The sequence below is a fragment of the Xenia sp. Carnegie-2017 genome, unplaced genomic scaffold (genome assembly GCF_021976095.1).
Source record: "Xenia sp. Carnegie-2017 unplaced genomic scaffold, XeniaSp_v1 HiC_scaffold_14, whole genome shotgun sequence".
NCBI classification, from domain to species: Eukaryota; Metazoa; Cnidaria; class Anthozoa; order Malacalcyonacea; family Xeniidae; genus Xenia; species Xenia sp. Carnegie-2017.
This window is the reverse complement of record NW_025813447.1, coordinates 1,690,751-1,709,829: the sequence shown is the minus strand read 5'-3', so window position 1 is coordinate 1,709,829 and position 19,079 is coordinate 1,690,751. Positions and strand designations below refer to the sequence as shown.

The window sequence follows — 19,079 nt, the reverse complement described above, 5'->3', positions numbered from 1 at the left end:
CTTAAAAAAGCTACACTGTAGTTGGCAAAAGCGTTCGGCGTTTTCTTTGTCAGGCAAGGATTTGTTTTGACTACATGATATGTCGTTGGGTGTTTTCATGTAAAAGGCTTTGTCAAAATTAAATCAAAGCAATAAATAAAAAAGATATATAGTGCGTTCGTAGGAAGATATTTAAAGACTTTACCACGCTTTATACCACGCTAGATACTTTACGAAGATATTAAGTGCCTTTACACAAATCTGTAAATTTTCATCATATCCATAAATTTTTCATTTGATTAAAAACATTCACTGGTGGAGAAAATATTTGCACAAAAACGAACAAGAATCATAAAGTTTGTCTCGTAGTTTTTACTACTTATCAATAAATTGATAAAATACAATTTATCTTATCCAATGGCGATTAAAACCTGCTTATAATTGAGTTTCTAGAAATTTTCTATGTTTGTGGGTTAATCAATAAGTTGTATTCATTATAGAATTCAATGGTCGTTTCTATTTTTTTAATATTATAAGAGATGCGTCTACATGAAGTACATCATTTTTAGCACTGTACACTTAAGCGCGGGATTACGCTGCGAAATTTAAAGATTGATAACAATTGTTGTCGTTTTATCATTGTAAATAAACGTGTTTTTGCCACACTAAACAAAAGAATTATCAAAGAAGTGTTGCATCTTACTTATTCTTAAATAATGTCGAAACGACGACGTGAAACGGATACGAACAAGCAGTCATTTCAAGGAGACGTTGGTGCTGATGAAGACACAACAAACCCAGTTGTTTTTGAGAAATACGCTAAAACAGATATTTCCACTGATGAAACGGTATGCATATAATCACGCTTACTTTACAAAATATGAATATTTGTGAAAATATTACATTTTGTGTTTATTTTTTGTAGTTTGTTGAATACCAGGATGTAAGTGTAATAGTCTTTTATTAAAACAATTTTAAAATGACATATGTAACATGGGTGACGTCAGAGGAGTGACGTCAGTTTTGGTGGTTTACTTGAGAATGTGTTCATGTCATGATTGCCATTTTTCTGTTGATATTTTACCTTGTGACTGTTTTCCACAATGAAACATTGAGAAATCAAAATTTGATGTCCAAAAAAGGGGGTGAATAACAAAGTTGAAGTCGCTGGTCGCTTTGCTAATTTGATGATACCAAACTGTTGAGATATTTATTATTAAAAAAAATGCAGACGAGATTAAATTTGATATCCGAATAATTCAGCAGAGTTTTAATTTGCCTGTATTGTAGGGGCTTTGGAAGCTTTTAAAAGTTGTGGGTGTTCCATATTAATTATGCTATCACCTACGTTATTTTATCTACTTATAAACTACTTACTTGATATTGATTATTTTTTGTTTTTTTTTTTGCATTAGAAGCATCATTTCATAGCGAAAGGCCTATTTATTGATTTGAAAAGTTGATACAAAATTAAAATATCATTATCATTAACGTTCAAACAAAAAGCTAAATTTCTAGGTGTCTTTCCTGTAAGGGACACTGATGCTCAAAAAATTGTGGTTTTCTTGCAGTCCTTGGTAAAGAAATCCCAAACTTATTTTGTATAAAAGAAAACTACATATGATCATTTCAGAACTCGAAGGAAAATTCCGAGATTTCAGGAAAACGGAACAACTTCCGCAAATGGCAAAGTTGCAATCAAAGAAAACTGAAATCATTATGGACACAGAAGAGAAGGCGGAGAAGACTGATTTAAAAGCTCAGAAGTCACTGGATGGAGATGACAGTGCAAGCGACAGGGGGTCAGTTGCCGAGGAGACAAACAGCCATCTTTTTCAAGAACTACTTGATGTAGTACTTAAAACGAAGGACAACAATGGCCGCATGATTTGTGAACTGTTTCTAAAACTACCACCTAGACAAGTAAGGAATAATTGCATAGTTGTGGTGCTAGCCATAGTTGTGGTGCTATCCTGTCATGATTGTGGTGTTTCACTTTCCATAGTTGTGGTGCTATCCTGCCATGACTATGGTGTTTTACCTTCCATAGTTGTGGTGCTATCCTGCCATGACTGTGGTGTTTTACTTTCCATAGTTGTGGTGCTATCCTGCCATGACTATGGTGTTTTACCTTCCATAGTTGTGGTGCTATCGTGCCATGACTGTGGTATTTTACTTTCCATAGCTTTGGTGCTATCCTGCCATGATTGTGGTGCTTTACTTTCCATAGGTGTGGTGTTATCCTGGCATGGTTGTGGTGCCAAAAGAGGTATGACCCAAGCAAGGACTAGATTAAATGCTAGTGCAAATGTGATGTCCAGGACTGAGACTACTATGAAGGTGGAGAGGAAGAGAGGTATGACTTAAGCAAGGACTAGATTAAATGCTAGTGCAAAGGTGATGTCTAGGACTGAGACTACAATGAAGGTTGAGAGGAAGAGAGGTATGACCCAAGCAAGGGCTAGATTCAATGCTAGTGCAAAGGTTATTTCTAGGACTGAGACTACAATGAAGGTTGAGAGGAAGATAGGTATGACCCAAGCAAGGACTAGATTCAATGCTATTGCAAAGGTGATGTCCAGGACTCAGACTACAATGAATGTCGAGAGGAAGAGAGGTATGACCCAAGCATGGACTAGATTAAATGCTTGTGCAAAGGTGATGTCCAGGACTGAGACTACAATGAATGTCGAGAGGAAGAGAGGTATGACCCAAGCAAGGACTAGATTAAATGCTATTGCAAAGGTGATGTCCAGGACTGAGACTACAATGAAGGTGGAGAGGAAGAGAGGTATGACCCAAGCAAGGACTAGATTAAGTGCTAGTGCAAAGGTGATGTCCAGGAATGAGACTACAATGAAGGTCGAGAGGAAGAGAGGTATGACCCAAGCAAGGACTAGATACAATGCTAGTGTAAGGGTGATGTCCATCACTGAGACTATTATGAAGGTCGAGAGGAAGAGAGGTATGACCCAGGTATGGACTATAAAAAAGCTTTGGATGTAATGAAACAAGCAACTGCAATGCCATCCAGCAGAACTAGCTTTTATGATGAGGTATGTATGGGATATTGTAGGATATCCGGCAATCTGCGTTGACTTATTTTTGTTTTATTAAAGCAGGTCACACCAAGGGATATTTTTAAGGATTTTACACTGCGAGGCCATAAAGCTCAAAAGGACCTGTGAAGCTTGAGTCACGTGACAGAGGGTCCGGAAATACCTTTCTACAGCGTAATTTTCAAAACTGCAATTTTTTAAATGCTACGTATTTTATGTGTTTGTAGAGCAATTTGATAACAGCATTAATCAATTTGTTATGAAATAAGCATTCTCACTTCAAGCGTACTATATATTATGCGCAGTGAAGTATTTGAATTACCAGTATGCGTATATGTTAAAATATACCTTGAATCACACTAGTTACTGCATTTCTTCTTTTGTTTAATTTAGACAGAATCTGTTCAAAAACGTCTCCATAAATCACTGAAGGTTTGGTCAATGTATGCTGATTTGGAGGAGAGTTTAGGGACAATTGAGGTATCCAATGGATAGCCTTTATCAAACACGAACATCTATGTACATGCAATGATAGTTTAGGAACGTTTTACGTGGCCGATGGATAGTTTTTGCCAAATGGGGATATCTATGTATATGCACTTATAGTTTAGGAACATTTGAGGTGAACAATGGATAGCCTTTATAAAACACAGTCATCTAGTTATATGGATAATTTAGGAACGTTTGAGGTGGCCAATGGATAGTTTTTGCCAAACACAGACATGTATATAGGTACATTTATGGCTTTATTTCTACAGTCGACAAAAGCCGTTTACGATCGCATTTTGGATTTAAAAATTGCCAACCCTCAGATTATCATTAACTTTGCGTTATTTTTGGAGGAACATCATTATTTTGAAGAATCCTTTAAGGTAATTCAATTGTTAAATACTAAAATTTGTGAACCATCTCATAAGCTTATAGTATTACTTTAAGTTTGTTTTGGTAAATGCATTTCCATGAAATTTTTATTATTGTCAGGTGTTCGAACGTGGCGTTGCATTGTTTAAATGGCCTAATGTTTTTGATGTTTGGAACACGTACTTAATGAAGTTTATCAAACGATATGTGAGCTTGTTGTTTTGTTGTTTATTTATTAAAAAATTACAACTTAGATTATTTCATTGCCACACAGTTAGTGTGTTGTGAAACCTTGGTAAATCTTAAAATGTTTTCTTTCAAATTTTGCACATCAAGGGTGGAACAAAACTTGAGCGTATTCGTGATTTATTCGAACAAACTTTGGAAAAATGTCCAGCAAAGTTTGCTAAAGGTTCAACAGAAACATTTTCTTTAAGTTAACATTTCCATCATACAGCAACTTCGATTAACTCTACGTTGACAAACTCCCTTTCATCTTTCTTTAGCTTTTTATCTGATGTACGCACGTCTCGAAGAGGATCACGGTCTTGCCCGTCATGCAATGGCCATTTAAGACAGAGCAACAAGAGCAGTGCTGCCTGAAGAACAATTTGAGGTGGAACAGACGCAGGGATTTAGTTACGAAGCTTAGTTTTATTTAATTTTCATCCTTGCTTTATCTGTTCAGATCTGCAATATTTATATCAAGAGAGCTGCTGAAATATTTGATGTTACACATACGAGAGAGATTTATGAAAAAGCCATTGAGTTTCTTGGTGATGACCATGCTCGGTAGGAGACAGTTTTGTATGGGAACTTGTGTATATATTTGGCATACAATTGTGACATGGTCTTTTGTCTAAATGACAGAGAGATGTGCACTCGCTTTGCTGAACTTGAACGTAAACTTGGAGAAATAGATCGCGCACGTGTTCTGTACATGCATGCTTCACAAATGGCCGATCCAAGGGTAATTATTCAAGACATATATAACCTTGAGCGTCGTGGCAAAATAAACCTGCAATTTGCTTTTGGAAGACTTGGCATGACTTTGAGGTTCATCATGGTAACGAAGACACTTTTCGTGAGATGCTACGCATTAAAAGGAGCGTACAGGCCATGTATAATACGCAGGTGTTGATGAAATGGCATGTGCAATTACACACTTGTTTTTTAAGCTATTTATTTGATAATTATACGGACATGCATATATACGTTCACCTAATCTTTCTCATTTTTTCACATGTAAGTTAGCTTCATGTCCGCTCAAATGCTTGCTGCATCTCAAGCAATGTGTGGTGAGTTATACGACTATCCGAGGAAAATTGAATCTACTCACATCACACTTCTTTCCTCTTTCACCACAGCCGCTAAATATTTTTTGTTGACAAATGTAGATGTACTTATTTACTTATACAGATGCGGCGACCGGTATGTCTGCAGACGACATGGAGAATTTGGAAAAACAAGCTCGAGCAATGGCTGAACAAGCGAAAAAGAATCAAGTGAAGCCGAAACGTGATGTTCTTTTTGTGAAGTAATTAATGGATCGTGGCTTATTGCTTTAGCAAGTACTTTTGTCTCATGGGTTAACCTATGCTGCTTTTAATTGACATCCCCTGGGGATTTAGTTAAAATTAACTGTACTGAGTCTTATTTGTGTTAATATAATTTGTGTTAAAGGCGAAGCAACTGATGAGGACAATTTAGAAGCGTTGGCAAGAATAGCGAATCCTGAAGAGATCTCAATTGATGAAGACGATGAAGACGAAGATGCAAAGATTGAAGGTGCATTTGTGACAGCTCACGCACTTTTGTGTTATTATGATCAGATCGACATGACAGAAAGCGCGGAAATATGAAACTTGACATCAGAAGAAATTTTAAAAGTGTATTTTTGTACAATCATCTCTTATGTAGAAGTTCAACTTGAACAACAAATAGTGCCTTCAAAGGTATAAGTATGACTTTGTATATTCAACCTCATAGCTATTTTCATAAATCACTATAAATTATTTTGCAAATCATGATCTTTAATCCTCTTCATGTTATCGTACTATTTCAGGTTTTTGGAAGCCTTATAAAAGACGACTAGATTTCATTGATGGATAATAAGTTGTACGGTCATGGAACATTCTTGCTTTGGTTGCGTCTTTGGAGCTTAACTTCATCGTTATTTGAAAAGTTTGTTTTTCGTCATGTATCACTTTTTGAAGGAGGAAACTTCACCACAGTCAAGACATTCAAATGAGTCATAATGCTTTTGTATGATTTTGCATTTACATAAACCCTCGACATTAGCTTCCGTATTTGTGGATATCCAATAACATATAAGGTACTTTTGGACCAATCAAGGTATAGTGCCAGTCTACTAAATTTTTCTCGCGCAAAGCAATAGATATGTAGTGACGCAGAATATGAAATTATATTATTCTGTATTACCATTCGAGTTACAAGGTGATGAGACCAATTTATTTAAAAATGAACAGCTTTAGAGTTTATTACAATGAAAGCACTTCATTTGAATCAATTCTGTTTACAAATTTTGCAAGATTAAATCCCAAAAATGTGATAACAAAAGTAAGATGTAATGAATACATTGGATTCCAAACGGTAGTTTCAAACTTATTGTATGTTGTTATGTCGTTAATTCCACATAACTTGTGTGAACAAATTTACAGAATCTTCCTTCGTTTTGTTAATTTCACCCAAGTTTAACACTAGCCACATTAAATGTTTTGTAGTCATCCTATTCTCTTTCATATTTTAGACTGATTAATTGGCATCTATATTAGCAAAGCGAGTGTTCTTATAACTCTTAGCACATAATAATTATAATATAGTGCAGGTTTAACCAACATGATAAATTTTAGCTGAATTAGGATATGTAATTTTATCTTAGCTTACTTTTCAGTAACATAAGTTGTGTTATTTTATTTTATCAACTTAACAAATATGAATGAATGAATGAATGAATGAATGAATGAATGAATGAATGAATGAATTAATGAGTCACGTCTCCTTTGAAATAAGATTTCTGCATTACACACTCAACAGGATCATTGTAAAACGTTTTCTATAAATGGCAATCGTTACATGTGACATGGATTTAGTAATCACATTGACACTAGCACAACTTTTATCATATTTTTGCTTAAAAATACGATTGAGGGCACACTTAGTTTGCTTTTTAGAATTTAAAGTACGAGGAAAAAGTTATTTTTACTCCTAAAGGCTGAAACACACTAGGCAGTCGCTTTAGTCGCGCGTCTAAAACTACCGCTTTGCGTGGTTACTGAGGTTAATTGTGTGTAATTACGTGGGTTAATGACGACACGTGTGAATCTACTATCGTACCAACAGACGCAAAGCGGAAGACGATTCATATTAAAATCGGCTTTTGCAAACTGCGGTGAATGAATCAAACCAAAAAATATATAAACATTGCATTATATTGTTGACTTACACACAAACTATTTGAAGTTGAGAGTGCGTTAGATATCGTTGGAAGAATGGTGAAAATGGATTAATTGTTATAGAAATATTTGTGTTAAAACAAGATACATAGTTTTTGTAACAACAGTTTTTGCCATTGGTGAGGCTTAATGACTGAATTACAATAGTACACGTTCACAAGTATTTGTAATTGTAGTGAACCCTACTGAACATTCGTCGCCAGTTGAATGACAAAATTAGGGTGTTAAAAGACATTTAGGTGTTGAAAGGTTTGCGTCGACTTGTTGTATGATTTAATGATTCTAGAAAGTGTCTGCGAGTTGCTGTTGTTTAATGTAAGCATGGCGATAGTATGGATATAGATGTGGGTTTCATGTTTTCTTCTGCAATATTCACTGATTGTGCTTTAGTTTTAATTGGTATGTAGAGCGAAAATTGAGTTTTCTTAAAACTAAATATTAATTTTGAGAAATAGAATGGAAACCATCGTGTTAGTTTTTCTTTGACAGACTAGGAATTAAAATACAAATACTAAGAATTGTTTGCTGATTTCGCTACTTAAAATTATTTGATTGAGTTTGAAGATAATCGCCAATATTAAATGCATTTAAAAATACAGAGCATGACGAAAGAAAAAACGATTATTCCCGACCATGTCTCATCTTGCTTTGCTCTTTTTATTAAAATTTTCACTTTTACAATAAAGAGGTTATTTAGCAGTGAAATTCCCACAAGAGCTAATGCGCAATAAATGAGATATATGACTCTTATTTTGCAACTAATCTTTTGGGATTTACTAAACAATAGAATTTACCCACGCCAGCTGGAGTACATAAAAGCATTGATAGAATGTTCTTTTGTATCAGACCCCCAGTATGTCTGACGAGAATAACATCAATTCTTACCAACTTTGTTTATCAGCCTTGTAATTGCTTGTTTTGTCTCCATTTGATATTGAAAAAGAAAGATATAAAATAAAGATAATGATTTATAATGATTTATGCAGAAATAATGAAAGAACGATTTTGGTTAAGCAGGAAAAAAATAAAAAATAAAAAGATAAAAAATAAAGATGATTTATAATGATTTAAGCAGAAATAATGAAAGAACGATTTTGGTAAAGCAGGAAAAAAATTCAATGATAGAGTTGCAATGACGTAGATTATCACATGTAACATGTATTGATGGCGTTAGTATATGGGTCTTGAATTGTATCATTTATTCGTGATCCAGTAGTTGAATTTGTCATGAGTTTCTATGGTAGTTAATCAATGTAAATGGCTTTACTGACCATTTTATGTAGTTAAAAATCGTAATATGGAGTTGCAGTTGCTTGCGTACAAAAATGACAAAGACAAAGAGCTTGGAACGCACAGGGTTAAAATATGGCAGATGTTCTTCAATTATGATTTAGGAAATTTGACCTAATTAAACCCCTATTTTTGATATCTTCCTGTAGACGTACGTGAACAACAAATGAAATATTGCATACGAAAGCTATAAGTTGAAACAAAAAGTTTTTAACCGGAGCAAAAGGATGTTATTGTTTTGGAAACGTGATAGAATTGTCGTCAATGAAATGTGTATTGAACGGTAGAAATTGGGTTTTTGTTTGCATGCATGATTTATCTAGAAATGTTTTCAAGCTGTGACTTTTGTTGCCCGCATAAATGCTTCACGTTTCTTTCAAAATACATATGTAATATTCTTTCGTGGCAGCTCTCTATAAAAGAGGCCAAAAGCTGTCTTCAATCATCATTCATCATCCTGCTGTTGGAACCAGAAGAAAACAAGAAAAAGGTTAATCATGAAGATAACCTATCTTGTCATCGCTCTTGGATTGCTTTGCACTTTTGCTTACGCTCAAGCGAAACTTGAAGATGAGGTTATGAAAGGTAATGATGCAAAGTTTATATATTAAATACTTTATCTATCATCAACCATTTCTCTTGACCAGCTTTTGTACATGATTAAAGAAAGAATGATGTTTTCTTCATTTAGAATACGATGAAAAAACCGCCCCAGTGGAAACTGTCAAAGAAGAATTTGTAGAAAATGATGATGAAAATCCAGAAGAAGAAAATGATGATGAAAATCCAGAAGAAGAAAATGATGATGAAAATCCAAAAGAAGAAAGTGATGATGAAACTGACCCCGAACATGACTTAGAACAAAGTGATGATCGTGAACTCACAGAGAACAAGTAAGTTAACTTTATCTACTACGTTTACGTTCCTGACATCGAAATGCTTCGTTTTGTATGCTATAGTTGGCCTTGACATTTAGTCTCTGCCATGAAAGTTGATGAACGCGAACAGGGCCGTCCTTATAACGTTTATCAGGGGGGAGATGTAATCCTTACAAACGACTGGCTATCGAACTAGTACCGAATACACTATAGAACAAAACCTCGACAATTTTCAAGGTCTACTAAATGACGCCCCTCCGGTGTTTACTGTAACGCTGTTCGAACTGTTCATTTCTTGCTCTTATGTTATTCTCGATTTATTTGAAAACGTTAGTCTCTTACTCCTTATTTACGCTTTATCCAAATGAACCGTAATGTTGATGTTTAGTCGTCAAAGATATTTTTTCTGCCGACTAATATAATACTTTTACCGACTACATTTAAAAGTAAAGTTTTTGTGGTGTGTGACCCTTTCCTTTCACGTACATTGTGTTTTGTAGTAATGATGTGAAAGCTGATCCAAGTGTAGAAAAACGCTCGCCTTTTTGGCGTCGACGTCGCTATTATTATTATAGACGTCGTCGCTATTATTATTATAGACGTCGTCGTTTTTGGCATCGTCGTCGTCGTAGTTGGGGCTAATATGGCAAAAACCCGTAAGGATCCTGTGGAATGTGTAGCGATTAATAAGAAACATTCATTTGATTCTAGACGTACTTTAAATTGGCATTGTTGTATGATTTGCCTGTAGAAAATAGATGTTTGCATTGATCATTGACTTTGTGTTTCTTCATCGTCTTTTTTTATTTATTTCAATAATAAGACGTTTGGTTGTTTCTCAACAATCCTATAGAATTACATTGTCTTTGTGGTTGTGTCATAGAAATAAAAAAGTTCACTCACATATCATATCATCTGTGTAGAAATAAGACGAGTAAGAGTGAGATTATCGTCAACATGTTTCTATAAAGCATTTTTTTATCACTACTATCAATGATGTAATCCATAGCTCATTCAGGAAAAGTTCTTAAAAAAGCTACACTGTAGTTAGTAAAAGCGTTTCGCGTTTTGTTTGGCAGGCAAGGATTTGTTTTGACTATATGATATGTCGTTGGGTGTTTCCATGTAGAAGGCTTTGGCAAAATTAAATCAATGCAATAAATAAAAAAGATATATAGTGCGTTCGTAGGAAGATATTTAAAGACTTTAGCACGCTTTATACCACGCTAGATACTTTACGAAGATATTAAGTACCTTTATACAAATCTGTAAATTTTCATCACATCCGTAAATTTTTCATTTGATTAAAAACATTCGCTGGTGGAGAGAATATTTGCACAAAAACGAACAAGAATCATAAAGCTTGTCTCTTAGTTTTTACTACTTATCAATAAATTGATAAAATACAATTTATCTTATCTAATGGCGATTAAAACCTGCTTATAATTGAGTTTCTAGAAATTTTCTATGTTTATGAGTTAATCAATAAGTTGTATTCATTGAGTTCTTTAAGACCTGGAGGGAACATGTCAACCAAATTACTATAAATTATTAGCGCGCGGCCCGTGATCAAAAACATGGCGGATTTTGGTTGTCATCCATTGAACTAAATATAACTGGAACTAAATATAACTAAATATAAGTCGGTCGATAATGCGAATTAGTGGTCAAAAACATGGCGGATTTTGGTTGTCAAAGTCAGCGGAAAGACGCGGGCTTATCAAATAAAAATTTTGTATTTTTGCATTTTCAATAATTGCTGGCATGGTGCTATATACCTTTGAGCGAATACTTGTAGACTATAGAAAATGCTCTGAGTGGATAACTTTTATGCCAGAATTTCAATAATAAAGATATATGTGTATGATTTATGCAGAAATAATGAAAGAACGATTTTGGTAAAGCAGGAAAAAAATTCAATGATAGAGTTGCAATGACCTAGATTATCACATGTAACATGTATTGATGGCGTTAGTATGTGGGTCTTGAATTGTATCATTTATTCGTGATCCAGTACTTGAATTTGTCATGAGTTTCTATGGTAGTTAATCCGTGTAAATGGCTTTACTGACCATTTTATGTAGTTAAAAATCGTAATATGCAGTTGCAGTTGCTTGCGTACAAAAATGACAAAGATAAAGAGCTTGGAACGCACAGGGTTAAAATATGGCAGATGTTCTTCAATTATGATTTAGGAAATTTGACCTAATTAAACCCCTATTTTGGATATCTTCCTGTAGACGTACGTGTACAACAAATGAAATATTGCATACGAAAGCTATAAGTTGAAACAAAAAGTTTTTAACAGGAGCAAAAGGATGTTATTGTTTTGGAAACGTGATAGAATTGTCGTCAATGAAATGTGTAATGAGCGGTAAAGATTGGGTTTTTTCGTTTTATGTGTTTTCAGACATCTTTTGGTTTCACCTGGATTTAACTCCATTGACAGTCTATACATGGTATTTTTGTAAAAGTCTTTGAGTGCGCCGTCAGAGCTGCAGAAAATAGCACAGAAAAGATTTATACGTCGAAGCCAATTGTGCCAAAGTGAAACCAGGAGAGATTCAGAAAGTAAATGGAAAGTTAGACGTTTTCTTTGTTAGTACATGGTAAAAACATTTCCCTGAGATGTTTAATGAGTATAATGTCGCAGTTTTGCATAAAAAAGGCAAAATTGCCGCATGCTTAATCTTTACTGCACGTCATGTCTGCAGATAAAACAGACGACATGTAAACTTCCTGTATTTATTCAATTGGCACTGAAGATGGCATAAAGTATGCCGAAACATGTTTGCTTTAAAAAAATTTGTCGTTTATTTTAAATGTCTTATAACCATTGTGCTCTTACGATCTTACAAAATACATATGTAATATTCTTTCGTGGCAGCTCTCTATAAAAAGAGGCGAAAATCTGTCTTCAATCATCATTTATCATACTGCTGTTGGAACCAGAAGAAAACAAGAAAAAAGTTAATCATGAAAATAACCTATCTTGTCATCGCTGTTGGATTGCTTTGCACTTTTGCTTACGCTCAAGCGAAACTTGAAGATGGGGTTATGAAAGGTAATAATGCAAAGCTCATATATTAAATACTTTATCTATCATCAACCATTTCTCTTGACCATCTTTCGTACATGATTAAAGAATGATGGTTTCTTCATTTAGAATCCGATGAAAATACCGCCCCAGTGGAAACTGTCGAGGAAGAATTAGTAGAAAATGATGATGAAAATCCAGAAGGAGAAAATGATGATGAAAATCCAGAAGAAGAAAATTATGATGAAAATCCAGAAGAGGAAAGTGATGATAAAACTGACCCCGAACATGACTTAGAACAAAGTGATGATCGTGAACTCACAGAGAACAAGTAAGTTAACTTTATCTACTACGTTTACGTTCCTGACATCGAAATGCTTCATTTTGTATGCTATAGTTGGCCTTGACATTCAGTCTCTGCCATGAAAGTTGATGAACGCGAACATTGCGTCCTTATAACGTTTATCAGGGGGGAGATGTAATCCTTTCAAACGACTGGCTATCGAACCAGTACCGAATACACTATAGAACAAAACCTCGACAATTTAAGGTCTACTAAATAACGCCCCTCCGGTGTTTACTGTAACGCTGTGCGAACTGTTCATTTCTTGCTGTTTTGTTATTCTCGATTTATATGAAAATGTTAGTCTCTTACTTCTTATTTACGCTTTATCCAAATCAACCGCAATGTTGATGTTTAGTCGTCAAAGATATTTTTTCTGCCGACTAATATAATACTTTTACCGACTACATTTAAAAGTAAAGTTTTTGGGGTGTGTGACCCTTTCCTTACACGTACATTGTGTTTTGTAGTACTGATGTGAAAGCTGATCCAAGTATAGAAAAATGCTCGCCTCGTTGGAGCTATAAGTATTATAGACGTCGTCATAATCTTTTCCGTCGTCGTAGTTGGACTCACCGTCGTCGTTTTTTGGGCTAATATGGCAAAAACCCCGTAAGGATCCTGTGGAATGTGTAGCGATTAATGAGAAACATTCATTTGATTCTAGACGTACTTTAAATTGGCATTGTTGTATGATTTGCCTGTAGAAAATAGATGTTTGCATTGATCATTGACTTTGTGTGTCTTCATCGTCTATTTTCTATTTATTTCAATAAAAAAGCTACAATGTAGTTGGCAAAATCGTTTGGCGTTTTCTTTGCCAGTTAAGGATTTGTTTTGGCTATATGAGATGTCGTTGGGTGTTTCCATGTAGAAGGCTTTGGTAAAATTAAATCAAAGCAATAAATAAAAATGGTATATAGTGCGTTCGTAGGAAGATATTTAAAGACTTTACAACGCTTTATACCACGCTAGATACTTTACGAAGATATTAAGTGCCTTTACACAAATCTGTAAATTTTCATCACATCCGTAAATTTTTCATTTGACTAAAAACATTCACTCGTGGAGAGAATATTTGCACAAAAACGAACAAGAATCATAAAGCTTGTCTGTTAGTTTTTACCACTTATCAATAAATTGATAAAATACAAATTATCTTATCTAATGGCGATTAAAACCTGCTTATAATTGAGTTTCTAGAAATTTTCTATTTTTGTGAGTTAATCAACAAGTTGTATTCATTGAGTTCTATAGGACCTGGAGGGAACATGTCAACCAAATTACTATAAATTATTAGCGCGCGGCCCGTGGTGAAAAACATGGCGGATTTTCGTTGTCAAAGTCAGCGGAAAGACGCGAGCTTATCAAATAAAAATTTTGTATTTTTGCATCTTCAATTATTGCTGCCATGGTGCTATATACCTTTGAGCGAATACATGCAGGCTATAGAAAATGCTTTGAGTGGATAACTTTTATGCCAGAATTTCAATAATAAAGATATATGTGTATGATTTATGCAGAAATAATGAAAGAACGATTTTGGTAAAGCAGGAAAAAAATTCAATGATAGAGTTGCAATGACCTAGATTATCACATGTAACATGTATTGATGGCGTTAGTATGTGGGTCTTGAATTGTATCATTTATTTGTGATCCAGTACTTGAATTTGTCATGAGTTTCTATGGTAGTTAATCAATGTAAATGGCTTTACTGACAATTTTATGTAGTTAAAAATCGTAATATGCAGTTGCAGTTGCTTGCGTACAAAAATGACAAAGCTAAAGAGCTTGGAACGCACAGGGTTAAAATATGGCAGATGTTCTTCAATTATTATTTAGGAAATTTGACCTAATTAAACCCCTATTTTTGATATCTTCCTGTAGACGTACGTGTACAACAAATGAAATATTGCATACGAAAGCTATAAGTAGAAACAAAAAGTTTTTAACAGGAGCAAAAGGATGTTATTGTTTTGGAAACGTGATAGAATTGTTGTCAATGAAATGTGTATTGAACGGTAGAGATTGGGTTTTTTCGTTTTATGTGTTTTTCCACATCTTTTGGTTTCACCTGAATTTAACTCCATTGACAGTCTATACCTGGTATTTTTGTAAAAGTCTTTGAGTGTGCCGTCAGAGCTGCAGAAAATAGCAACGAAAAGATTTATACGTCGAAGCCAATTGTGTCAAAGTGAAACCAGGAGAGATTCAGAAAGTATGTGGAAAGTTAGACGTTTTCTTTGTTAGTACATGGTAAAAACATTTCCCTGAGATGCTTAATGAGTATAATGTCGCAGTTTTGCATAAAAAAGGCAAAATTGCCGGATACTTAATCTTTACAGCACGTCTTGTCTGCAGATAAAACAGACGACATGTAAACTTCCTGTATTTATTGACTTCGCACTGAAGATGGCATAAAGTATGCCGAAACATGTTTGCTTTAAAAAAATTTGTCGTTTATTTTAATTGTCTTATAACCATTGTGCTCTTACGATCTTACAAAATACATATGTAATATTCTTTCGTGGCAGCTCTCTATAAAAAGAGGCCAAAAGCTGTCTTCAATCATCATTCATCATACTGCTGTTGGAACCAGAAGAAAACAAGAAAAAAGTTAATCATGAAAATAACCTATCTTGTCATCGCTCTTGGATTGCTTTGCACTTTTGCTTACGCTCAAGCGAAACTTGAAGATGGGGTTATGAAAGGTAATAATGCAAAGCTCATATACTAAATACTTTATCTATCATCAACCATTTCTCTTGACCATCTTTTGTACATGATTAAAAAATGATGTTTCTTCATTTAGAATCCGATGAACACACCGCCCCAGTGGAAACTGTCGAGGAAGAATTAGTAGAAAATGATGATGAAAATCCAGAAGAAGAAAATGATAATGAAAATCCAGAAGAAGAAAGGGATGATGAAACTGACCCCGAACATGACTTAGAACAAAGTGATGATCGTGAACTCACAGAGAACAAGTAAGTTAACTTTAGCTACTACGTTTACGTTCCTGACATCGAAATGCTTCGTTTTGTATGCTATAGTTGTCCTTGACATTTAGTCTCATCCTTGAAAGTTGATGAACGCGAACAGGGCCGTCCTTATAACGTTTATCAGGGGGAGATGTAATCATTTCAAACGACTGGCAATGGAACCAGTACCGAATACACTATAGAACAAAACCTCGACAATTTTCAAGGTCTACTAAATGACGCCCCTCCGCTGTTTACTGTAACGCTGTTCGAACTGTTCATTTCTTGCTTTTATGTTATTCTCGATTTATATGAAAATGTTAGTCTCTTACTTCTTATTTACGCTTTATCTAAATCAACCGTAATGTTGATGTTTAGTCGTCAAAGATATTTTTTCTGCCGACTAATATAATACTTTTACTGACTACATTTAAAAGTAAAGTTTTTGGGGTGTGTGACCCTTTCCTTACACGTACATTGTGTTTTGTAGTAATGATGTGAAAGCTGATCCAAGTGTAGAAAAACGCTCGCCTTTTTGGAGCTTTACGTATTATAGACGTCGTCATAATCTTTTCCGTCGTCCTAGTTGGCGTCGCCGCCGTCGTTTTTTGGGCTAATATGGCAAAACCCAGGAATGTATAGCGATGAATAAGAAACATTCATTTGATTCTAGACGTACTTTAAATTGGCATTGTTGTATGATTTGCCTGTAGAAAATAGATGTTTGCATTGATCATTGACTTTGTGTGTCTTCATAGTCTTTTTTTATTTATTTCAATAATAAGACGTTTGGTTGTTTCTCAACAATCCTATAGAATTACATTGTCTTTGTGGTTTCTGTCATATAAATAAAAATGTTCACTCACATATCATATCATCTGTGTAGAAATAAGACAAGTGAGAGTGAGATTGTCGTCAACATGTTTGTATAAAGCATTTTTTATCACTACTATCAATGATGTAATCCATAGCTCATTCAGGAAAATTTCTTAAAAAAGATACACTGTAGTTGGCAAAAGCGTTCGGCGTTTTTTTTTGCCAGTTAAGGATTTGTTTTGACTATATGAGATGTCGTTGGGTGTTTTATTGACAAAATTAAATCAAAGCAATAAATAAAAAAGGTATATAGTGCGTTCGTAGGAAGATATTCAAAGACTTTACCACGCTTTATACCACGCTAGATACTTTACGAAGATATTAAGTGCCTTTACACAAATCTGTAAATTTTCATCATATCCATAAATTTTTCATTTGATTAAAAACGTTCACTCGTGGAGAGAATATTTGCACAAAAACGAACAAGAATCATAAAGCTTGTCTCTTAGTTTTTACTACTTATCAATAAATTAATTGAAGATATGATCTTCGCACTTTGCTGCACAATTTAAGCAATTGTCTCATGAACCTGAAAAATTCAGGTGACTTAACGGGATCACCTGAATTTTTCAGGTTCATGAGTCAATTGCTTAAATTGTCCAGCAAAGTGCGAAGATCATATCTTCAATTAATTTCAAACACCGCACTGCATATAACATTCTTTCATATCAATAAATTGATAAAATACAATTTATCTTATCTAATGGCGATTAAAACTTGCTTATAATTGAGTTTCTAGAAATTTTCTATATTTGTGAGTTAATCAATAAGTTGTATTCATTGAGTTCTATAAGACCTGGAGGGAAACATGTCAACCAAATTACTATAAATTATTAGCGCGCGGCCCGTGGTCAAAAACATGGCGGATTTTGGTTGTCAAAGTCAGCGGAAAGACGCGGGCTTATCAAATAAAAACTTTGTCGCCCACCTTAATTTGACCACCACGATTGCGAGTATAGAAAATATCAAAACTATGTATTTTCCTAACACAAACACTTTAAAATTTTATTTATTAAACAATCTGCAAGCTTCCGTGGTTTGCGGATGCTGAATTAGCGACAGAAAAGGAAACATTTCTTGACTCCGGTAAGTAGCACAGTAGTAGTTTAACTATTTTGTTTTTAACACGATACATGAAGAGTGTTTCTACTACTAAGTTTTAATTTAAAGTTATTTTGGTCCAGTCTTGTTTGTTGTTCACTTTATCGCTCGCCAAACGAGGCGAAGCTGCCAATTTTTATCGAGTTTGGCATCCATCTTGTATCATGATCAAGCAAAACTCTCCTGATTTGATTTGAGTTTATCTCCCAAAAATGAGCTGAATTTGTTCATAATTTTTTTGAAAATATGAAGGGAAAGTTTACAACAGAGTTGTGTTGAAATTGAATGCAGTGCCATGCAAAATTAATGGGAACTATGGTGCATTCAGTATAATAGAAATAACTATTAAACTGCTTGCCTGCTCAATTGGACTGACTGTATAGTGTAGACAATTATAATGAAATTGGAAAGTTGATTTATGCAAACTGTTTTAAAGTATTACTTAGTGTTACTGGTTGAGAGGAAGAGAGGTATGACCCAAGCATGGACTAGATTGAATGCTAGTGCAAAGGTGATGTCCAGGACTGAGACTACAATTAAGGTCGAGAAGAAGAGAGGTATGACCCAAGCAAGGACTAGATTCAATGCTAGTGCAAAGGTGATGTCCAGGACTGAGACTACAATGAAGGTTGAGAGGAAGAGAGGTATGACCCAAGCAAGGACTAGATTGAATGCTAGTGCAAAGGTGATGTCCAGGACTGAGACTGCAATGAAGGTCGAAAGGAAGAGAGGTATGACCCAAGCAAGGACTAGATTCAATGCTAGTGCAAAGGTGATGTCCAGGACTGAGACTATTATGAAGATTGAGAGAAGAGAGGTATGACCCAAGCATGGACTAGATTCAATGCTAGTGCAAAGGAGATCTCCAGGACCAAGACTACAATGAAGGTCGAGAGGAAGAGAGGTATAAACAAAGCAAGGACTAGATTCAATGCTAGTGCAAAGGTGATGTCCAGGACTGAGACTGCAATGAAGGTTGAGAGGAAGAGAGGTATGACCGAAGACAAAGATGCAAAGACTGAATGTGAATTTGTGACAGCTTACACACTTTTATGTCATTATGATCAGATCAAAATAACAGAAACATAAAATTCTGTTACATGTTTTACTAATATTACTATTAATTGTTTACTATTAAGTGCCTTCAGTGCTTGAAGAAAAGGACTTTACCAACTTTACTATCATTATCACTGAGCCT

The 19,079-nt window shown here is 34.7% G+C and overlaps 2 protein-coding genes across 10 annotated transcripts; both read left to right on the top strand.

Moving 5' to 3' along the window:
* Positions 1-325: 325 nt before the first annotated feature.
* On the top strand, positions 326-4,580 carry LOC124433874 (pre-mRNA-splicing factor syf1 homolog). Its single transcript, XM_046983713.1, has 9 exons — positions 326-827; positions 905-922; positions 1,613-1,902; positions 2,210-3,035; positions 3,432-3,518; positions 3,797-3,910; positions 4,020-4,106; positions 4,236-4,311; positions 4,406-4,580. Exons 4-9 carry the CDS (start codon positions 2,958-2,960, stop codon positions 4,471-4,473), a joined length of 510 nt encoding a protein of 169 aa, XP_046839669.1. The 5' UTR covers positions 326-827; positions 905-922; positions 1,613-1,902; positions 2,210-2,957; the 3' UTR covers positions 4,474-4,580.
* Positions 4,581-5,124: 544 nt separating this feature from the next.
* LOC124433877 (nucleoplasmin-like protein ANO39) lies at positions 5,125-16,644 on the top strand. 9 transcript variants are annotated; one of them, XR_006944630.1, is made up of 7 exons: positions 5,125-5,436; positions 5,583-5,687; positions 5,820-5,854; positions 5,965-6,254; positions 9,075-9,250; positions 9,357-9,558; positions 10,044-10,321. XR_006944630.1 is itself a non-coding variant. In XM_046983725.1 (5 exons), the coding sequence occupies exons 1-5, from the start codon at positions 9,163-9,165 to the stop codon at positions 13,518-13,520; spliced, it is 399 nt and encodes a 132-aa protein (XP_046839681.1). In that variant the 5' UTR covers positions 9,075-9,162; the 3' UTR covers positions 13,521-13,657. The 9 variants fall into 9 exon arrangements, 6 of the variants coding, with proteins under 6 accessions (XP_046839677.1, XP_046839681.1, XP_046839679.1 ...); XR_006944629.1 differs by having other exon boundaries at positions 5,125-5,470; XR_006944631.1 differs by lacking the exon at positions 5,820-5,854 and having other exon boundaries at positions 5,126-5,470.
* Positions 16,645-19,079: the final 2,435 nt, after the last annotated feature.